This window comes from Sturnira hondurensis, unplaced genomic scaffold (assembly GCF_014824575.4).
Source record: "Sturnira hondurensis isolate 20B ecotype Veracruz unplaced genomic scaffold, ASM1482457v3 Scaffold0004152, whole genome shotgun sequence".
Taxonomy (NCBI): domain Eukaryota; kingdom Metazoa; phylum Chordata; class Mammalia; order Chiroptera; family Phyllostomidae; genus Sturnira; species Sturnira hondurensis.
The window spans coordinates 6,531,819-6,554,438 of NW_028076783.1; the positions used below are offsets into that span (position 1 = coordinate 6,531,819).

Here is a 22,620-nt window from a genome sequence, read left to right on the forward strand (position 1 = left end):
GGACCAGAAGGAAGAAAAAAATGACCAAACAGAAAAGTATGAAGAAACAAGAATTCAAAAAAATGAGGAGAGGCTTAGGAACCTCCTGGACATCTTTAAACGTTCCAACATCCGAATCATAGGGGTACCAGACGGAGAAGAGGAACAGCAACACGTGCAAAGGTTATTTGAACAAATAATAAAGGAGAACTTCCCAAATCTGCCAAAGGAAATCAACTTCCAGGAAGTCCAGGAAGCTCAGAGAGTCCCAAAGAAGGTGGACCCAAGAAGGAACACACCAAGGCACATCATAATTACATTAGCCCAGATTAAAATGAAGGAGAGAATCCTAGAAGCAGCAAGAGATAAGGGGACAGTCACCTACAAAGGAGTTCCCATCAGACTGCCAGCTGATTTCTCAAAAGAGCCCTTACAGGCAAGAAAGGGCTGGAAAGAAGTATTCCAAGTCATCAAATCCAAAGACCTACATCCAAGATTGCTTTATCCAGCAAAGTTTTCATTTAGAATGGAAGGACAGATAAAGTGCTTCTCAGATAAGGTCAAGTTCAAGGAGTTCATCATCACCAAGCCCTTATTATATGAAATGCTAAAGGGACTTATATAAGAAAAAGAAGATGAAAAATATTAACAGTGAAAGGACAGCAAACTCACAGTTATTAACAACCACACCTAAAACAAAAGCAAACCAAGAGGACAGCTAGATCAGGAGTGGAACCATAGAAATGAAGAACACATGGAGGGTTAGCAACAGGGGAGTGGGAGGAGGAGAAGGGGGGAGAAGGCACAGAAAATAGCATAGACGGTAGGTAGAAAATAGATAGGGGGGAGGGCAAGAATAGTAGGGGAAATATAGAATCTAAAGAACTTGAGAAACGTGGTCATAAACTAAAGGGGGGAATGGTGGAGGGGTGTGCAGGGTGGAGGGGAATGAAGAGGGGAATAGAACAACTGTAATGGTATAATCAATAAAATATATATTTTTTAAAAAGTGAAGGAACATTCATGGAGCCCTACTCTGTGTATTAGATGCACTCAGACCAAATATCTAATTTTTAATTCTAACAGCCTGGGAAGGCAGGCTTGTGCACCCCCATGGGGCACCTGAGGAAACTGTCTCAGAGGAGTGATGTCACATAGAGCACTGACTCTCTGGGCTTTGGCGGTAAAGCCAAGAGGGCCATGGGCCATGCCCAGGGAGGGACAAAAACCAGTGGCTCCTGATTCCAAGAAGGCCCGGGCAGGACCCACCCCAGCCTTCTCCAGGGCCCGTCACATTTCTTACAGAACAGGAGGCAGCTTTGGCAATCCAGCCCTTCCAGCTGGTGCCCGGGTTTCATGAGATTCTACAGAAGGCACAGAGAACCACAGAACTCAGAGCAGGACTGAGGCATTGGCTCCAGAGCCCCTTTATGGCCTCTTCCCAGCACCACCTGCTCCCCTCAGAGCCAGCCCAGGAGGGACCCAGCCCAGGGTGGGGGGATGGAACAGGACTGGGGCTTTAGCCTTCCTCAAGCACAAGTCACTGGGGCCGAGTGCAAATGGGTCAAGGCCTATAAGTTTCAGATGGGGAAACTGAGGCCCAGAAGAGTTAGGATGTTGCCAAATCACTCGGGAGTAGAGGCAGGGTCAGGCCTGGAATCTAGGAGTCTGACCCCACCCAGCCTGCACACTCAGATCACCGCTTTCAGCTGCCCTCTGCCCACCACCATAGCCAATGTTAAAAAAGTCTGTGCTTTGGAAGACAAACAACACCCCAACACTGGGAGACCCATAAGTCCATCTGTCCACAGAAGCCCCAGGTTTCTAATTGTGCAACTGACCACAAGGCGAGTTCAGCTACCGAGCATGCTAGACGATTGCCACCACCGTCTCTGCCTCCCCAACCCAGAGGAAATCCGGATGCCACGTGGCAGACAACTACTTAGGAATCCAACCAGTGCATCTCAATCTATCGCCCTTCCCCCATTCTCTCCTCTCCCCAACCCTCTTCTGATCTCACATCAAAAGTAAGATGGAGATGTGTGCTAATTTAAGGAAAGTGTTAGATGAAAATGTACTTCCTGTTATTATATAGAAAGATATTTTTAAATGCACATAAATAAACATTTTCAATTTGCTTTAATGTTCAGACTTTATCACTGTGGAGCATGTGTTCTGTTACTCCCGCCGAGTGGCGACTGTGAAAGATGAGGATCCAGACCGCTAGTCCATCTGGTGTGACTCCGAGGAAGTGGTTCCGGAGCAGCCGGGCCGGGGCAGGATTGCCCTCCAACGCCACTGGCCTGTCCTAGGCCAGCTCTGCCTCCAGGCTCTGCATCCTACTGGCTGGGCCTCTAAGCCACCCAGCAGCAGGCTGGCTTCCTTGGAGCTCCAGTCCTCTGTCCATCCCCCCATTATAACCTGTTACACACACACACACATACACACACACACATACACACACACACACACACACACACACCGGGCTGCTGGAGACCTCTGGTGTGAGAACCCTCCACTCCCAGCCCTGAGCTGAGGCCTTGTGAGAGCTGAGCTGTGGCCCTCTCTGCCTGACCCTTGGCCACCACTGATGGCCTCCACAAGACTGAGGTTCTTACTATAGCATGAAGGGCCTACAGGGGAAGTTATCTGCAAAACACATTGCTGATGGGCATGTTTCTGATTTAGGAGAGGCTATGACCTGAACCAGGGTCTTCAGGGGCCAGGCTAGGCCATATGACTTTTACTGGGAGCCTGGATCTCCAGTACCAATCCAGGGCCTGCCCACCAGCAGGGGGGAATGCTGAAAATCTCTGTATGCAAAGCAGAAGCAGCTGATGGGAAAACTGGACCATCTCTTAGCACTGGGGTCTAACAGGACAGGAGTGGTCTCTTTCCTGGGTCATTATAATGCTCAGCCTCTGGTGGAAGTCTCTAGGTGACAGGGAACTCACACCTCACTTGCCAGCCCATGGCACTGCTTGGAAGCTGTTTTAGATGGAAGTTACCTTTTCCAGCACTCAAACCACTTAACAGGTGATCACCGACCCAACGCATGGGCCCCACCCAACCCCTGACCTCCCACGTGCGCAGCAGCTGCGGCTCACCCACCTGCCAGGCCTGGCCTCTGACCTCCTGCCAGGAAGGCTTCCTGGAGCTGGGGACAGGCTTGTCCTGCCTCAGATCTTCCCAGCCACCATCTGTCCTCAACATTGGGGGGTGGGGTAGTTAAAACATCAGTCGGAGCTGACAGCCTGTCACATGCGGATGCAGCAGCCCTGGAAGCAGGTGGCTGAAGCCCAGAACTCACCTTGCCCTGGGCCCTGGGCCCAATTCTGAGATAGGTTAGGGTATTTTTCCCCATTCGACAAAGGAGGGGTCTGAAGCTAAGTAACCTGCCTGAAGTCTCACAGATTAGTAGTTAGGTTGGAGCCCAGGCCACCTGAAGACAAAACCTGCTATTAAACGCTGAGTCTCAGTTGTTTGTGGCCCCCCAGTCCAGAGTCACCACTTGCCAGAACGTGGGGTGTTTGGTGGGGTGCTGGTAGTGCTGGGGAGGGCAGCTTCTGGGGGTGAGGCATGGAGAATGCTGGGTTAAAGAAGATGGCGGGGGGCTTTGTCACTCGACTTGTCAGAGCCTTTGGTGGCTAACGCACCACCGTGACTCTCTCCCAGAAGGGTGGAGTCTGTAGGACTTACCAAACTTGGTTAGAGCCATTTTTCCTTGGTAAACTAGCTCCCCAATTTTACAGACAGGGAAACGAGGCCCAGAGAAAGGAAGAAGTTACCCCAGGGCCACACAGCAAATGTTTTTGATGATCAAAAAACTAGATTCACTCACTGCCAGCCACCCTTCCAGCAACCCTCTCTGCTGCTGCCCCGGGCCCTGCCGGGGTGCTGCCTGGCTCCCACGCTTTAGAAGTCCACCACCCTCAGTGAAGAAGCCATGACATCTTTCAGGCCACCACCAGTGGGAGAGCCTGCTGCTCTTCAGGGGCTCGTGTGCGGGAGGGAGGCACCTCATGCACTGTTGTCATGTGCCCCAGGAGCAAAGGGCAGGCTGTGTGCACTTTTTATGGCTGGGGCACCTCCCGGAACAGTAAACAGCAGGGCAGGCTGCTGGCACTAGAGCCCTCTAGCTAGCAGGCTCCTGAAAGGGAGGTGAGAACAGCAGCTTTTCCCCAGGGTTTTCAAAAATTGCATTAACTTCACACTGCTCATACTTTGTTACCATTCCCCACTTCATGGCCTGACACCACCCGCTAGTCCTTTAGGCATCAGTTCAAACCTCATCTCCTCCAAGAAGCCTTCCGGACCCTCCAAGAGAAGCTGGAAGTCCCTGAATGCTCTGCTCCCTGATGCCTGGAGCATAGCTCAGACTGGGGACTTCTGGTGGGGAAGGGCAGCAAGGACCGCATTCACTGGGCCCAGCCATGCCTGGCACATGGGGGTGCCAAGGAATATTGTAAAATACTAAGCTGAAAGCATTTGAAAAATCCAAAAGACCAATAAATTGAGTCTGATGATTCTCCTCACAAAATGGACCTAAAATTTTACATAGTCTCATAGACTTACTCTAATAATGTCATGTTTTGATCATTCAAATGCATTCTTAAGGTGACCTTGTAGGCTGACAGAGACTGAAAGGGGCTACGTAATTGTTAGGAAGGGGTGAGGATGATTTATACTTAACACTTGCCTTTAATGCTATGCATAATGATTTTTATACATTTTTAAAAAGAGGGAAAAAATTTATTCCTGAAGCTGCATTCATGAGATTCCACTCTACGTACACACTTGCCCAGCTGTGAGCTCGGCTCCATTCAGAGAAAGTCCTCCGAGGGCCCAGTGGGGCCTGGGCCCTGAGGGACAGCCTGGTGGGGTGGAACTTTGGCAGAGACTCTGCCCCTCTGTCCTCCTCCAGGGGGCCTCTCCCCAACCTGGAGGCCCCACTGAGAATGCTAGTGAGGAGGTATGTTCTGCAACCCAGAGGGGACAGTCACTAGGACCTCTCAGGCCCCATCCTGTGGGCTCTGTGCTCTGCATCAGCCCAGAGAGGGTCGGGTCATGTCAGGGTGGGGGCAGATGGAACGGAGGCTGCAGAGCCAGACAGGCAGGAGCTGACCACATTCCTCCCATAGGTCATGGTGGGCAAGCCTTCCATCTCCTTTCTCCTTTCCCCAGGGTCAGTCTAGTCCCTGTAGCAGCCTTCTGCCCCTGAACCTCTGGAGAGGGAGATGGGGACTGGGGGCTTATCCTGGCCCCCTGCCCCCAGCCCTCTGGGGACTGAGACCTCCCACCCTGGGTTCCCTTATCCCCCTGAGACCAAGAACAGGAAAATGTCCTTATCCAAAGAGCTCACTGCACAGACAGGCCAAGGGCACATGGGGGGCTTGGTGGGTGACTTGTTCAAGGTGACCCAGAGGGTCAGTGGCAGGGCTGGGAGCTAAGGCAGGTACTCCTCCTTGACAGGCATTGGGGAAGAGGCGCCCAGGAGGCTGGCAGAGCTGCCGCACAGGCCCCCCAGGGTCGGCCCAGCTGGGGTGGGGGTGACTTCGTGGTCTGGCGGTGGTGGCTGGGGGGGCTGTGGGGGCTGCTGCTGCTGCTGCTTCTTCTTGTTTACTTTGCGCTCCTTTGCCCGCCGGTTCTGGAACCAGATCTTCACCTGTGGTTGGAGAAGAGCGAGGGGTGGTGCCAGTGGCGGTGAGAGGGAGAGAGGGAGGACAGCTGTGCTCTCACCTCTCCATGCAGCCTTCGTAGCCTTCCTCCCGCTCCAGCCTCCCCGACCATCCACGGAACCTGAGCACATTCTCTACTCTAATGACAGCTTCTCCTGTCACCTTCTGCCTCCTCATCTCCAAGGCCATTCCCTAACACTCCTCCTCCAGGAAGCCTTCCATGTTCTGCCTATGGCTGCTCCCTCCTCTGGGTTTAAGTAGCACTGATCATAGCCCACTGTAGAGAGAATCAGACCCCCTATCTTCCTTTTGGGGGTTAGAGATAATGGGTTTTGTTGGGGCAGGAGAGGATTTGGCGGCAGCTCAGCTTTTGCTGTGCTGTGTGACCATGGCCAGGAGGCTCAACCTCTCTGTTCTCCTCCCTTGACTGAGTTCTGTCATCTGCCTGGCAGCCTGGAGACCAGAGTTCCCACACTGCTCCTGTGGCTGAGGTGGGGAAACCACACACCTGCCGTTCAGTGAGCCCCAGATTGGCAGCCAGCTCCGACTTCCGCCGGATGGTGATGTAACGACTGTAGTGGAACTCCTTCTCCAGCTCCAGGCGCTGGTGGTCGGTGTAGACCACACGGTACTTGTCCTTGGTCCGGGTCTTACCTAAGAAGCAGATGGGCCAGGAGGGGAGGTGAATGAGGAGGAGGAGGAGCCTGCAGAAGGCCCAGGTAGGGCCTCCAGCCCTCTGAAGAAGGACCCTGAGGTGAGGAGGGTCTACACACCAGCCTTGAGGGTGACAATCATTCCCTCAGGCTGATGTTTGGAGACTTCCTGAGAGGCAAGCCTGCTTCATGCTCATTTGGGGAGGTGCTGAGGCACAGAGAGGGGAAGCAACTCTCCCAGGGTTACACAGCAAGCTGCTAGTGGAGTTGGGGTTTCAGTCTTGGCCCCCTGCCCCAGAGTCCTTCTCAGATCACCAGCTGCTCCAGCTTTGACCCAGTGGTTTCCAGATGTGGCTGTACCACTGAGACTGCAGGGGCTTGTGGAAAGCAGCTTCCAGGGCATCCCTGACCACGTGAGTTGGAAAGCCCGGGAGTTCAATCTGCATTTTTAGTGAGTTCCCCAGGTGGTTCGGATTCAGGGTCCTCAGACCACAGGTGTGAATAGCAGTGACATGGAGGGGCACCTGGCAGGCAAGCATAGATTGAGATGAATGATGGCAGCTGTTCCCTTACACTGTGCAGAAGAGAGCAGAAAAGACCTAATGTAAACAGGGGGGGAAGTTTGCTGAACTGTCCTAGGGTATATGTCACCTCGATTCCTATTGAACATGGCTGCTGGTGACCCTTGAGGACCTGGCAGTTACCTCAAGAGGCCTAGCCCTGGCTACCACACCCTGAGCTAGGGTTGCATGGTGGGTAGGTACTGGTGTGCCTGGAGCCATCCCTGCTCCAGCCCAGGCGTGCACAGGCATGGAGCAAGAGCGGCCGCTCAGTCCACAGAGCTGCTTCTATGTCCATCAGTAAGAAGAAAACTGAAACAATTCAGGGCTCCAGGCAGAGGGAAGAGCAAGTGCAAAGGCCCTGAGGCAGAAGTGTGCCTGACATCTGACCTGTGTGAGAAACAGTGGGGTGTGGCTGGAGGGCCCTGAGCAAGTGGAGAGGGCAGGTTGCCCAGAGCTTATGGGCTATAGGAAGGACTCTGGGTTTTTCTCTGTCTGGAATGGGAGCCATCACTGAGTTCTGAGCAGAGGAGACATGAGGTCTGATTACATTTTAATGACTCTGGCTGCTGCATGCAGAACAGATTGGTAAGAAGAAGTGGGAAGCACAGAGAGACCTGCAATAACCCAGGAGAAGGCGGTGGCTTGGCTTCTACATGGGGTTCGGCCTGGGGCCAGGAATCAGATTTGAAGACCGACTGGGGTTAATGTCAGGGCCTTTTGGGGGCTGGGATCAGAGGTCTGTCTGGAGAGAATATTGAGAGTCATGTTTGGCCTGGGCTGGTGTGGGGGCCTGACTCAACACCAGCTTTCTTTGTAAGAAGCTGAGCACATGGCTATAAATAGGAGGCACACCCAAGCACTTTCAGACCCACACATGAGTCCCACCAGGGCACAGTAGGTCTCTGAATAACCACAGGTCCCCTCAGGCCTCACCCTCATGCCCCACAACAGCCTGACCTTCACCTCTGTCTGGGTTGCAAGCTCTGGCCTTGCCTGTCCCTCAGCACCCCTGCCCCAACTAATCCCCTCTACCCCCCAGCACCGACTTCCAGCCCCTGCCCCTCCACCAAGCCCACACAGCTTGGCAGGACATCACTGGGCTCCTTAGGAGCCAAATGCTTTTATGGAGAATGGGAGACAACAGATGTCCCTGGGCTCTTTCTCTTGGGTCTGCTGCCAGAGCGGCGGAACCGCCCTGGACGCTTCCACATCCTCTACCCTCAGCTCACTGCCTGCTGCAGCACGGGACAACCTCGGCCCACAGCCAGTCTGGCCCAAGAAAGGGACAAGGGAGTGGCCACTAAGGCTTTGGTCCAGATGGAGCCCCTGCTTGGCCTAGAAAATTCAATGCCCGCCCCAAAACAGTGCTGCCTCTTGCCCTTGCCCCGGAGCCCAGCAGAGAGCTCTGAACCCACAGCCCACTGGGTTCACTGTGCTAAACCCAGAGGGGTCTTGGGAGTTTAGTCTCCTCCCATTCTGTAAATGAAGAGACCGAGGCTCAGGGTGGTTACACAGCTGCCAGAGATCTAAGTAAGCAAGGCCTGGGAGTCCTCCAGGCTCCCCGTGCTGTCAGGCCCCCTGACAGTCACAGACTCGCCCAAGACCATGTCACCTAGCCTGGGGCTCTTGCTCCCCATTCTCATTGCAACTCCTCACCGATCAGGTTTAGGGGCTGCAGAACTTCCACCAGGGAGTCTTCTGTAAGTACTGGCAGCAGAGGCTCAAACAGCTGACCACCCATCATCTACTCTTACTTGGGAAGGGTCCTGCCCATAGTGAGAGGAGGCCCCCAAGAGCCCTGGGCAGCAGGATCCTTAGGCGGGGGCCTGGACAAGGCCCAGAAGACTCCCAGCCTGAGGAGGGGGACAAGGCTCCCTGCCCACTCAACCCACAGCCTGAGAGACTCCATGCAGGGATGATGAAGTCGCCTGTCCCCTCAGGCACCCAGCTCTCACTCCCTTACCTTCTGGTGAGCCAGCAGGAGTCCATCACACTCATTTCATAGATCTGGTGGGCAGTAGGGGGTGGATGGGATTGGATGGGAGGCAGGGCTCTAGTTGCATAATTAGTCCTCTTTGTTCTAGGTTAGCTGCCAGTGAAGGCCTAGCCCACAGGCCCAGTCTTCCTGGTCTCCTCTTCCTCCTTTGGGCCCAGAAACCTCCAACTTCTATTGGTAGAACTATTCAAAACATACCATTTTGTTGCTAAGAAAAAGGCTCTGCCAAAGAACAAAACGTTTGAGTCCCACAGGCTGTCCGTGGAGTGAGAGCTGAAGCATCCTCCTTGGAGCCTGGCTTGGGGATACGCAGCCTAGCACAACATGCACATACCCTTCCCCAATTAATCCCACCTCCAGAAACGGATCCCGCAGAGAAACGCCCAAAGCTGTAGCTGTTTGGAACAGCATAAGGCTGAAAACAATGCACATGCCGAGAAGTAGGGAGCACATTAGAAAAAAGATGGTCCATCCACGGAGAGGAGCCTTATGCAATCATTCTAAAGAGACCGCAAAGCTCCATATGCACCAATATGGAGCAATGACTAAGATATTTTGTTAAGGAAAAAAGCAAGACATTGAATGTTGTGAATAATGTGTTTCTGGTTTTGCATAAAAATGGGGGGTTGCAGACACACACACACGATCCTGTGTTTGTGCACCCAGAGTTCTTTCTGAAAGACTCTACAAGAAGCCATTAGCAGGAGCTGCCTCTGGAGAGGGGTTCTGGAGGCTGGGGAGCCACAGGTGGGAGGAAATTTCAGGGGTGTTTAAGATTTTAGCACGTGTAGATGGAGCCCTGGGCTGAGGTCCCTGCCCCGTCCTGAGAGGGCTGTGCCCAGGGAGCCCAGGAGGGAGGTGCTGGGAGATGCGTGAGAGTGGCAGGGCGGGAGAGGGCCCAGATCAATGATTTACAGGCTCTGGGGATGCTGGGGCTCAGGGGGAAGTCCAGGCTCCTGTGGCAGGTGTGTGACAGGGGCCACTGCTCCCAGCACCTAATAAATGACCCTCTGGGCCAATGCCAGTGCAAGAGGGTGGGGAAGGGTGGGGGGCCCCCAGCTCTTCAGGGGTGAGCACTGTGGGGAGAGCCTTGGATAACTCACTCAAGGGAGAGGCATTCTCTCTGCTCTGGCTTTGGGAGTTGAGGAAGGGTCACCTGTGTGCCCCAGCCTGCCCTGGAGACAGCCAGTTCCCCACCCCCACAGTGTGCCCTGCAGAGGAGGAGCTACAAGCTAACGGTTCCAGACACCTGGTCTTAAAAACAGATTGTACCCTGGCTGGTGTAGCTCAGTGGACTGAGTGCAGGCCTGTGAACTAAAGGGTTGCTGGTTGGATTCCCAGTCAGGACACGTGCCTGGGTTGTGGGCCAGGTCCCCAGTGGGGGTGCACGAGAGGCAACCACACACTGATGTTTCTTTCTCCTTCCCTTCCCCTCTTTCTAAAAATAAATAAATAAAAATTTAAAAAACCCACACAGATTCTAGCCCAGAAATTCAGAGCCAGGGGTGTTGAAATAGGGCTTGAGGATTAGCTCTTGGGTGACCCTGACATGAGGCTGTCCAGGCCTCTGGGCTTGTAAAGTGCAGCTCCTTGCTGGCGGGGTGACCCAGGGCGGTTGCTCCACCTCTCTGAGCCTTATTTTCTTTATCTACAAGATGGGGATGATGGTTATTCTGATAAACGCTGACATGCCCATGTGTCGGGCACTTCCTGTCTCAATAGCCTATGAAGTTGAGTGACTGTTATCCCCATGTTACAGATGGGGAAACTGAGGTTCAGAGGGGTCCATGTTTCTGGCAGGTAAGATTTAAACCAGGTCTGTCCAGCCTCAGAAATAGCGCTAGCTCCTATCACAAAGTGTACGTTCTCCTGTAACAAGCCAACTGTGGGGTTTACGGGGGGCCACTTGAGATGGGTGGACGGTGTGGAGGTAGATGGACAGTGCCTAGCATAGAACCTGGAATGTCATAGGTGTGTGGGGAAAGGGGGCTCTCATTCATTCCCAATAGTGGCAGGACAGCCATGTGGCAGGAACGTTGGAAATGATCTGTGTAGTGAGTGGGGTGCTGGATGAGACTGTTTATTTATAAGGTCCCTTCCAACTTGGAAACAGGAAGCTCCCAGTGTTTGTTGATCCTCTGATTGTGTCTGTTACTGTTTCTAAAAGAATTCTAAGAGCAATTTCCCTGTCTGAGAGTCTAGATCCAGAGCCTGCCCAGCTAGAGGACAGGTGGTAGGAGCCACACACCTTCATTCAGTGGGGCCTCCCCATCCAGCCTGGACCATGCGAGGATAGAGTTCAGTCGCTGCCTCCAAGGTGAGGTGTGTAGTTCTAAGAAAATCAAGTGGATGCTGGGCCAGCATTTCCTTTGCCTTCTTCCTTCTGGGTTTGCGGCCTAAGGGATGACACCGCCAGCTCTGGTCCTCAGGGCTTGGAACACAAATCCAGCCCTGCACCCTCTGCAACCCCTCCCTGTGTGGTCCAGCCCCTACCAGCTGTGCCTCAGAATTCCCCCAACACACAGACACAGGCTCCACCCCTGGGCTCCTGCATCCTGATCTGCCTGCCATCTTTAACAAGCCCGCGGGGGGATTCTGTACCACCAGCTGGAGTCAGTAGGTCCTGGCCCCAGTTCTGTGCCCTCTGTGTGGCCTTGAATCAGGCCTGTCTCCTCTCTGGGCCTCAGTTTCTTCTATGCATCAGAAGAGGGTTGGGGTGTCGGCTCTGAGCTCTCCCATAAGGACCAGACGCCCCACACCCTGTCACCATCCACCACCCTGGCAGCACCCACAGGGAGGGCGTGGCCCATACTTCCTCCAGCCAAGTCCCTTGGACTCATGTGGGGAAGGAGGCACCAGGGAGTCACCCATGTCTACAGTGCTGATTTGGTGAGGACAGAGAGAAATGCGAGCCCTGGGGCCTTTGGCAGGAGGGAGCTCAGAGAACGGGGAAAGACCAGGGCAGCCACAGAGCCCCACTGCAGTGAGTCCTGAAATTGGAGCGGGGAAGGAAGGAGACACACTTCACTGAATTTTTCAGTATAATGAGGAGGAGGGAAGAACTGCAAATATGTTGAGCATGCAGTGAACTTTAACGTAAACCATGTGAAGTGTTATCCAGATAACATATAGGAGGGTTGTGAAGGTGGCAGGGTGAGGGGCAACCCCGAGGTGGTGGCGCTTCTGTGGAGGGGCCTGATCCTACTAGCTTTTTCACTGTTCGGAGTGCGGGAAGGTCCCGTGCATAGGACGTGAGACCCCCAACCTTGCTGGAGGCAGAGACCTGGCCCACATCTGACCATCCTCAGCTGAAGGAATTGACAAGTGACTGAACTCCTTTGGGCTTTCCTTCCCCCCCAGGGAACAGAGGGATGTGCGAGCGACTTGTAAAGGGCAAAGAGCTATGGAGACGATAGGGAGAACTGAGCTGTTTGTAGCAGCGGATGTTGGAGGGCTCCCCTGGGAGACAGAGGAACACTGCCTGATGGGGAACAGCAGGGCAGAGAACACTCTGGCCTGGTGTTGGGGGAGCTGGCTGGGCCACCCGCGCACTTGTGATGGCCAGCTTGGGTCTGCTTCCTCATCTCTGCTGCCAGGGTGTGGGACCCTGCTGCCTCAGCCTGACCTGGCCAGTTTGCTGATGGGTGGACAGATGTCTCTTGTGGGCTATGAGGCTTTCTAGTGGGCCCTCAACTGGGTCCTTGCTCCTGCTGATTTGTGAGTTCCAAGATGTTCCATCACAGTCCCTCACGCAAGCCCTGGGGCAGGGGTGAGGCTGGTATGGGGTAGGGGGAATGGCCGGGCCAGCCACACATAGGAGCCTTGCAGCCACGGGCAAGTTCTCCTCCCCCTCATCGCCCTCCTTCCCGGCCACAGCACTCAGTCAGCACGGCACACTCCTTCTCCCAGGCCACCCGGGGGTTATCCCCTGCCCTCTCTTCTTCCTGAAGGTCCACAATCTGACTTCACTCTGGGAGACAGCAGAGAGGACAGAGCCTTCAGAGCCAGACAGGCCCGATGGTCCTTGCTCAGGCCGGCCACGTGCCAGTGGTGTGAGCCCAGGCAGGCCGCCGACCCTCTTTGAATCCTAGTTTATTCTCTCCTCCTTCCATACCGTAGTTTCACAGATTAGATGTGACAACTACTCAGTAAGGTCATTACTAACAAAAGCTAGCTGTGGCGATGATGATGAAGATGAAGACAACTGCAGAGATGGAAGAGGCAGGAGAGAGTCCATGTGGAGAGGAAGGAGCCCATCCGGAGTGCACTGCCACTGAGAACTCTTGAGAAGGACTTTCCTGCACGGTCCCATATGACAGCTCCTAGCCATAAGTGGCACTTCATATTTACATTAATCAAATAGAATTAAGTAAAATCCAGGTCTTTAGTTACACTAGCCATATTTCAAGCACTCGAAAAGACACATGCAGCTAGCATACTGTGCCGCGCAGATTCAGGGCGTGTCCGCCACTAAACAGCCTGGTGAGACCGAACTCCCGTAAAGGGCCAGATGCCCTGCACCTGCACGGCGCCTATACTATCTGCAGCACAGCCTGCTCTTGCACCCACTACCCATTTATTCTTCCAAGTTTTTTCCACAGGGCCCCTAAAACAAGGGACATCCTTGGCCCAGAACAGCCCTTCTGAAATCCGCAAACAGCAAGGGAGTCCCTGCAAATCTCCTCCAAGGCTGAACAACGCAAGGCCTCTCTGAGATGTTTCCTGGTGGAATGTCCAGGCCTCTGCCCTACACGAGCCATCCTCCTCTGGGGGGAAGTGAGGTCCCTGCCCAGGGGTCTGCAGGCGTGGCCCTGGGAGCCTTCCATTCTGGATGGTGGTGCAGGGAGGAGCTCTGGACTCCAGCCCTTTTCTAGCCTGCTCGGCGACCTTGGCAAGTCCCCTCCCCTCAGTGCCTGGCTCCTTCTATGTTCCTTGAGGGCAGGTGCCATGCCCCTTTGCTCACCCAGCCCTGTTACAGTGGCTGGCACACTGCGAGAGCTTGCTGGCTCTTGTCGAATACATAACCCAAACCTACTGCTGCCTGGTCTTCCTGGTCTCAGTAAATAGCCCCCATCCGTCAGCTACTCAGGCCAGAAGCTTTGGTGGCACATTCCTCTCCCCACATCCGATCTATTAGCTGGTCAGCTCAACCTCCAAAGGACATCTGTCCGTCTGTCCAGCTCCACGGGTCCCACAGCCGTCATCAAAGGCAGTAATCCAATGCAGAAATGTGCTGTCCTGGGGTCAGAGATACCTGCATTGGAAACAGTGCTGAGCACTAATACATACTAGTTTATATTATTACTATGGTAGATGCTTTGTGCTTGTTTGTTAAATAGATCCTTCCCCTCTTTCATGGGGGCCCGTGGCACTGATTAAAAACAAACAAATGAAATAATTACAAACTTTGATTAGTATGAAGGAGAGCAAGCAAAGACTTGAGAGCCAGGTTCAGCAGTGGGGGTTGGGGAGGCATGCTTTATCCTTGGGAGAGGTCTTCCGGAGGAGGCAAGGTTTCAGCCAAGACTTAAAGGTTGAGAAGGAGGTTTCTGCATCACCAGTGGGGAAGAACTTTCGAGGAAGGGAGAACAGCATGTACAAAGGCCCTAAGGCAGAAAGTAGCAGCATCAGGGGCAGACAGTGCCAGCTCCCTGAGGGGGACGCTGTCTGTCTTGTTCCAGCTGGGATGCCCAGAACCCAGAAGAGACACTTGGGAATATCACTGCCCACTGGCTGAGTGAGTGAATGAGAGAGAGGCACACAATGGGGCTGGAGAGGCCCGCAGAGCTGAGTGCTGGGATGAGGGGTTTGAGGCTAGAGCATCAGTCTTGGCATTCACTAGCACCTGCTCCCTCTCTCTTGATGCAGAGGGATCTAGACACCCCCTCACAAACCCAAGTGGCGACTGTGGCGTGGAGAGGGCTTCGCATGTGAACATGATGATGGACTTGACTCCAGACGCAACTGTTTCCAAATCCCAGGAGCTGCAGGACGGAAATCCCAGGGGCAGCCCATTCAGGTAACTGCCCCCTGACAAGCCAGACATTGTGGCTCCTGACAAAGTCAATTTGGGCCTTCGGGAGGGCTCCCTGGGCTCTCAGCAGCAGTATCGCCAAAACAGGGGGCGGGAGTGGGGGAAGAAAAACAACCAAAAACAGCCTCCTGCCACCTTCTAACTGGGTCATTCCCCTTCCCAGCTACATCTGAGCGATGAGGTGTCACATGGAGCTTCTGCCTCGAGAACCAGTTTTAAACAGCCTGGCCCCTGCTGTGCCCACCCTCCCCCTCCAGCCTTTTATAGCTCTTCCCTGACTGGCCTCCTTTTCCCCCACCCAGGCTGGGACGCACTTGGGAAGGGGGGCTTGGGCTCCTGTGCCAGGGTGTTGTTTTATCTGACAGATGCTCCACAGGCCCGAGGTTTGAACCCTGCACTGCTGCATCCAAGCTGTGTGAGCTTGACAAGCTACCTTACCCTCTCTAAGCCTCGTGAACTTTATTGGTAAAATTAGGCTAATAATAGATTGTCACACTTTTAGAGTTGTTATGAGGCTTAGGTGAAATCACCCACACAAGGGGCACAGTGCCTGCACACAGTACGGACTCAGCCAAGACCACAGTTATCAGCTTTACCTTGCGCCCCAACTGTGGACAAGGAATGGTGAGAAGGGTGGGAATGGCCGAGACTGGTCCCTGAGGGGATACTGGATGTGTTTACCCGGAGACAGGGGTAAACACAGTCAGTGGTTCAGTGTTGTTAATTCAAGGGCCTGATAGAGTGCTGGGAGGGGAGGAATCAAGGAGGGCTTGCAGGAGGAGGTGGCCTTGAAAAAGGAGCAGCATTTGAACTGATGAAAAATGTAAAGAGGAGAGGGAGAGGAGTTCGGTGAGGTACTGGAGAGGCGGGGTGTGTGAGGTGTGTGCTCAAGTGCACTTGCTACGGGCTGGAAGAGATGGTACAGGTACAACATACTGGGCACCTGCTGGGCCAGGCCCAGGGCCCTGAGCACCATGGCTTGAAGGTGCACTTCTGTTGTCATTGAATGTTACAGTGGAAAAAGCTGAGGCTCAGAGGAATAATCCAAATTAACTTCCCTGATGCAAGACCAGCTTCTAACAGAAACACCATCACAGTTAAGGTCCAGATCTTAACTGTTGCTAGTAAGCATCTCTGTATCCAGGCAAACTAGTGGGAGAGTAGCTTTAATAGTGGGTTGGGGGCCAGTTCTCAAGGGGGCTCTGAATGCCACAGAAACAGGGCTGGATTTCACAGAAGTAAAACAGCATAAAGTAAAATGGCAGTCCCATGGCAGTGGGGAGCCATGGGGTGCTCTTGAGCAGGGGTGTGCCTTGAACAGGTGAATCTGTTCATGGTGTAGAAGAGAGCTGGGGCATCAGAGAGGCTGAAGGTGAGAGGCCAGGTTGGTGGCTGTGGCAATGGAGCAAGGGAGAGCCTGGAATGTGGCAGGGAAGAGGGTGTGGTTCAATCCTCCATCGGCCTCAGTTTCTCCATCTGAAAGCTGAAGGGGCTGGACCGGGATCTAAACCCCGCTGCAGCAGTCCCGTCACCTGGGTGAACACCTCCCTGGTGGTGTGGCACCTCAGCGACCTCATGGGCCATTAACCCGTGAAGCCCTGTTTATTCACAAGGAATGGCTGCTGAACCTTTAACAGAGGATGATTTAGAGCTCTCTCTGTGAAAACACTGGTATTTATAGATTCAAAGGGGGAAGGCAAAAAAAAAAAATAGAATCCCTGTCATCATTTTCTACCCTGGCCTCAGTCAAGTGACAGTAAACACTCAGAACTGTTTCATGTTTGACTGTGGGGCGAAGACCCAAAGCCTGTCCCTATTCGCACTGTCCCCATTCACACTGTCCCTCCTCAGAACGAAGCTGGGGTCTTAGTCCCAGCCTTCGCTATGCCCATGTCCCAGGAGGGATGGCGCCTCACTGTCCCGGTGGGGAGAGGGGAGCCACCAGGCTTCCACTGTTGGCAGGAGAGCTCAGCTGGACAGTCACAGGTCTGTCTCCAGGGCTGGGACCTCAGAAATCTGAGTCAAAGCCAAGGTCTCCTCTCTCCCCTCTTCCCCTAGAGTCATCCTACTGTTGCTCACACTTGCCCTGTTTATTCAGTCAACAAAATATATTGAGCACCTGCAAAATGCCGTGCACTGAGCTGGATGTCTAGAAGGTAGTAGCAGGTCAAGGAGACGTGGCTCTGGGCCTCAGGGGTGTTTACCTTGGTGGTGGGCAGGGGACAGACCACACACAAACGCAACAGTGAGTAAATCGCCATCGGGGTTAGTGCTCTAAAGGAAACACGGCGAAGATTATCGGTGGCTAAAGTGGAAGCCTTCCTTGAGAAATCATGGAGGACATCTCTGAGGAGGTGAGCATTAAGCTGAGATGTGAAGGGTGAGAAGGAGATAGGCCTGCAAAGAGGGAAAAGAGGTTTCTGGGAAGAGGGAACGACACATGCACAAGATCTGCAGAAGGACATGGCGTATCTGAAACATGAAAAGAGGGCTGGAGTGGCTAGAGTTTGGTGGCTGAGGGGACAGCGGTCCAGGTCGAGGTCAGGCAGACAGGCAAGGGCCAAGTGCCGCTGCTCTACAGTCTCAGAGACCTCAGGAAGGAGAGTAGATTTTCCCGTAAAAATGATGGAAAACCTTTGGAAAAATTTTAACTGACTCATCCAACATCTATTCTAGTCCAGATTCCACTTATGTGAAACTAGAACATTCCTTCCAGTCTCTGGTCTTCCACTCCCCATCTGTGAGCCTGGTCTCTAACTGTACAGCTCAGATACTGTAGGATGCTAGAGTCTCAGAAGGTAGGAAAAACGGGCTGGCCAAACACTGCATCACACGATGTGGTGACCAGGGAGCCAGAGGGGGAGCTTTGGTTAGAATTAGATGCCCCCCAGGCAGACAGGCAGCAACTTCTAGCTATCGGAGGGCCAGGCCTTCAGACTCCTTGGCAGAACAGGTCCACCCTGACTCCTGGGGGCAGCTGCTTTCCTCAGGAGCCCCCACATCTCCCTTTGCCCTTCCTTCTAATCTCTGTGAGTCAGGGGAGAAAGGCTTTCTGCCTCTGGGCAGAGTTACTCCTAGGTCTTTTTTCTGCCTGGGAACAGCAGCATCCAAATGACTTTTGAGTCCAGAGACTCAGTTGGGCTGGCAGTTCCTGTCCCCAGAAAGATGAGGCGATTTGCCTGACATCACACAGGCCTGGAAGCATCCCCAGGCCTCCCCAGTCCTCTGACCCCCATCGACCTATTCTCTCCCTCTCATGCAGTGATGGCCTCTCTCAAAGTCCCACCCCTGGGGAACCTCCCCATCCATCTCCAAAGTCACCTGATCAGTAGGAAGTAACGACTGAAGTAGAGGAGCAGGAAAATCTGGCTTCCTTCCCCAGGGAATGCAGAACTGCCGGACCCTGAGGGCCACTAGCCCCAGACATGCTCTCCCATGTAACCCAATACAGGGTTCTCCACTGGGGTCTAGGGATAAAGCTTCTGGGGCCTCCAGCATTTCTGAGATTGTCTGTGAATTAGGTAACACTCTTTTCTAGGGAGATTTGTACTTTTCATCAGATTTTTCAAAGGGGTCCTTTTGTAACTCAAACAAGTTACAAGAGCCTTCTCTTTCATGTCACAGATGGTAAAACTGAGACCCAGAAAAGATGACTGATTTAAGAGAAACCAGTTAGAAAACTAGCCCATAGGCTTGGTGGCCAATCTGCTAGGGTTCCAGCCCCAGCCTCCCCATTTACTGATTTTAAGTACTTGTTTTGTGCAAGCATTTAACTTCTCTGTACTATCATTTCTTTGCCTTAACACTGGGGGTGATAACAGTTCCCACTATGATGCTGTAGGAACTAAATGAATTAACACATGCAAGATCTTACTTAGGTCAGTGCTGGGTCCACTAGTAAGTATCAGAGTTTAACTAAGGTTACAGAGACAAGGGCAGAGTCGGGTCACATGACCCAGTCCTCTGGGACCTCTGGAGGCAGATACCAGGTTCTTCGTCCCTGGGACTCCCAAGAAGGTGGTCCAATTACAGCCAGACCTGTAGCTACTGACCAAGCCCACCCCAGCATCTGCCCGGGGTGGGGGGTAAGACAGGGGGTGAAGAGAGAGAGGAGGTGGGGAAGTCCCAGGCTCAGTCCCAGCTGGGGGGAGGGGAGGAGGGGCTGGACATCAAAGGGTGGGTAGGCCAACTTCCCGCCCACCAGGCCAGGTGGCCTTTGTCAGGACAGGCCTGACACAGTCAGGACAATGGGGCGTCGTGTTCACTTCCCGGCCAACAGGAGTCACTACCGAGCCCAGGCACAGCCTGTTACATGACAAAGAGGGGACCTATAAAGGAGGTCAGGCCGCCCCTCATGAAAGCGAGGCCTTTGTCCGGCCCCTTCCCCTGCCTTTGAAGAGGGTGGATCAGAGAGGCCTGCCTGGGGGCAGGAGGTTCACAGGCTCAGGAGCCAAACAGCAGCCACCTTCCCAACTGCTCTTGCTCCCCCTCCCGAAGGGTCAAGAGTTCAGGAAGGGCCCTGGGATGGGAAGGTAAGGAGCCCCCAACCTGCTCTAACCAAAGGGCTTTTTTTTTGGTCCAAAAGACATAACCCAGCCATCTCTTTGCTGTAAGGGTTGTGGGGCTGGGACCTGTAAAGGAAAGTGAGCTGACTGCGTTCTTTCAACCAGGGCACCCTCATGGGGGGGTGGGACGGGGGTTGCAGCCTCTGCCTGGGTTGGGATAGGGGTGGAAGAAACCACGATGACCAGGGCCCGTGTCTCTAAAAGAGCCCTAGGACGAAAGTCTGGGGACGGCGTTCTGGTTGCAGCCTTGCCATGTAATGCAAGGTGCGGGACTTCACTTCTCCGGGCTCAGTTTCCCCGTCTAGAGGGAAAGATCGGTTGTGCTTACTGAGGCTGGGATTCCGGAGGGAAGCTGGGACGACAGCCCCGCAGGAGGAGAGTGCTAGGGAAGGCCGCACTCCAGGAATCCAAGCACGACCAGGGCAGAGGTCAGACAGGGGTCGGCTGGGGCCTCGCCCTAGCACCTGCCAGTGCCCAGGGGAACCGTCCAGAGGCTCAGGGCCAAGGAAGGGTCCTTACCGCTGCCACCGCTGCCTCCCGCCGCCACGCTGCGCCGCATCCACTCGTAGGGAGTCCGCCGTTGTGCTCCGGGTGAGGACGGTGCGCCTGGACTGCCGAGGGACTGTGCCAGGAGGCCCGGGCCAGGCCCAGGGGGCGCGGGCACTGGGCTAAAGTCCGGAGGGGGCCCGAACGCCAGAGGGACTGGGCTGGCAGCCGGGGCCGCAGGGCCCGAGCCATAGGCGGCGGCCCAGTCGTCCTTGGGCGAAGAGAAGGGCGCACTCCAGGCCGCAGGGGGCGCGGGGGCTGGCTCCACATGAGAGTAGCCAGTAAAGTCGGGGTACTGCGGGGGTCCGGGGGGCGGGGGTGGGGGCACGTAAGCTTGCGGGCCCAGACCGAGACTGGGGGGCCTGGAGGGGCCGGGGTACACGGGAGAGTCCTTGTCCAGTACATAGCCCACGTACATGGTGGCTGCAGGGACCCCCGCGCATGCTGGGCCCTGGAGCCGCCTCCGCGGGCCGCCCCAACGAGCAACTGCTCACCTGAACTCGCCAGCCCCGCCGCCGGGCGGCCCCACCCAGGCCTTTTATAACCCCCCGGACGCCCGCGGCCCCAGTAGGGGCGGGTTTGCATTTCAAAGCGGGGGGAGCCTCCGGGCTGCGAATCAAAGGGGGAAACCCGTCGGGGGCGGGAGGTTCAAAAGGAGACAAATTGCCACCCAAGCGGGAGGTGGACGGGACTGGACGGGGCCTGAAGGGGTGGGGACGCGGGGGGGGGGGGGGCGCACAAACACGGTTGGTGTGGGAGTCTCTTGAGAGGTTGGCAGCCTAGGAGCCGAATACCTCGATCTCTCTGGGGAGATAAGGGATGAGGGGCTGCCGGGGGACCCTAGGCCAGCATCACACAGTCACACCGGGCCCGTGGCACACTCCGAAGTGACCAACTTGAGGTGAGGGGGCAACTTGACTTCAAACACCATTCCTGTCTGTGGGATGTCAGTGTTCTTAATCTTTGGGGGCAGGGGTCACGACCCTTCTGAGCACCCTATGAAAGCTGTGGATGTTTTCACCGGGAAAATGCACATATGCACATACAGGAGTTCTTAACGAGGTGGGGTAGGGGCGCCTTCGGGCAACATTCTGAGAAGCTTCTCACGACTCTCTTGGCGATCCCCTGGCCCCTTTATTTTAGGGAGAGGTCTCCAACACACACGGAAGTAGAGTTGGGCCACAGAACCGCCTAATTTTTTGAAATTTTGAACTGGGAGTGGGGGGCCAGGTTGAAGGGTTTGGGGAAGAATTCGTGAAGGACAGAAGTCTAAGGGTGGAAGGGCGCCCTCCCCACAGGAGGGTCGGGGCCAATGAATTGCTCAGAAAGCCCCTATGGGGTTGGATCCTCTGATATTTCCTGGGACCCCCCAGATGTGCGGGGATGTGTGTCCCCCCTCCACTGCCCAGTGGTAGACAGAATCAGAGAGGGTCTTATCTACTCCATCAGTGACCCCCTCCAGTCACTGGCCCCAGGCAGGGCAGCGTCAGCTCAGGACCAGATGTGTCAGGACACAACTGACAAAGTGAGATCCCTCATTCAAAGATGATTAAGGCTTTCACGACAGGTGACCCACCTGTGAAGCTGGCCCCAGTCAAATCTTGTTCTGGGGCTCATAGCTACAGAGCAGGGACGGTGCGCCCAAGGCTCCGCTCCTGGCTCAGAGGAACACTCTCCACTGTATAGGTGGAGACACGGTGGCCCAGACAGAAAAGAGGCTGTGCAGTGAAGTGCAGGCTGCTCTTGGAAACGAGAGGGGACTGCCTGGGTTGCGGCCGATGCAGTTAAGCACGCGGTTGCCTCTGCAGGGAAGGCCCCCTTTCCCGTGTGGGGAAGTGGATGTGATGGTGAGATTTAACTCAGAAGTCATGTAAAAATCTTTCAAGGGGTCAATGAGGAACTGGAAAGGGTACAGAGGAAGGAGGACTGGGCTCCACTCTCTGATCTGACGTCACTTGGGACTGCTGGGGGGAGGGGAGAGGAGAAGACCTGGAGGGGGACTTGAAGGTCTGAGTTTGGGGCATGGGACAGGGCAGGCCTTGGACCTGAGAAAGCAAGCTACCTACAGGCACAGACATCGATTCCCACCCCCGCATAACAAAGGGCTCATTAAAGGGCCATCCACCAGGAAATGGGTTGTGAAGAAAAAGAGTGAGCTCACCATCACAGGAGGTATGTAAGTGACTGCTGGAAGTCCCCGGTCAGGGATGCTGCAGAAAGAATGCCTATGGGAGGTGGGTGGGGGAAGAAAGTCGGGGATGGTGTGGGAAGGTCAGTGCCCCCAAGGTTCCCTTTGACTTCAAGAATATGCTAAATCAGACCTAGATGGAAGGCTTAAAGGTTGGGAATAGGTATAGGTATTCAATTGTCCTGTGTGTTCAATCACTTGTCAAGTACGTGTTAACGGTCCTCCTTTGTGCTGACACTGTGTTTACTGTGTTCGGTGCAGAATGAGGCCATGCCCACAGGCTGCTTACAAAATGGGAAGGGGGAGAAGCAGAAATGAATCAAATAACCACAAATAAAGGTGAAGTTATATCTTGGTGAGGACTAGGAATCCAGAGATTTGACCAAAAGGGAGGAGATATGAAAGTCTTGCCAGAGGA

General features: G+C 54.4%; 1 protein-coding gene across 1 annotated transcript; it reads right to left on the reverse strand.

The window, feature by feature from the left end:
* Positions 1-5,425: 5,425 nt before the first annotated feature.
* On the reverse strand, positions 5,426-20,432 carry CDX1 (caudal type homeobox 1). Its single transcript, XM_037045015.1, has 3 exons — positions 19,988-20,432; positions 6,166-6,311; positions 5,426-5,644 (listed from the first exon to the last, which is right to left on the reverse strand). The coding sequence occupies exons 1-3, from the start codon at positions 20,430-20,432 to the stop codon at positions 5,426-5,428; spliced, it is 810 nt and encodes a 269-aa protein (XP_036900910.1).
* Between the last annotated feature and the right edge of the window lie 2,188 nt (positions 20,433-22,620).

Coding starts and splice junctions, on each gene's coding strand:
- CDX1 (XM_037045015.1), bottom strand. CDS start 20,432: ATGTACGTGGGCTATGTACTGGACAAGGACTCTCCCGTGTACCCCGGC. Junction 6,312..19,987: donor GGGAGGCAGCGGTGGCAGCG/GTAAGGACCCTT, acceptor TCTGCTTCTTAG/GTAAGACCCGGACCAAGGAC. Junction 5,645..6,165: donor TGGGGCTCACTGAACGGCAG/GTGTGTGGTTTC, acceptor CTCCAACCACAG/GTGAAGATCTGGTTCCAGAA.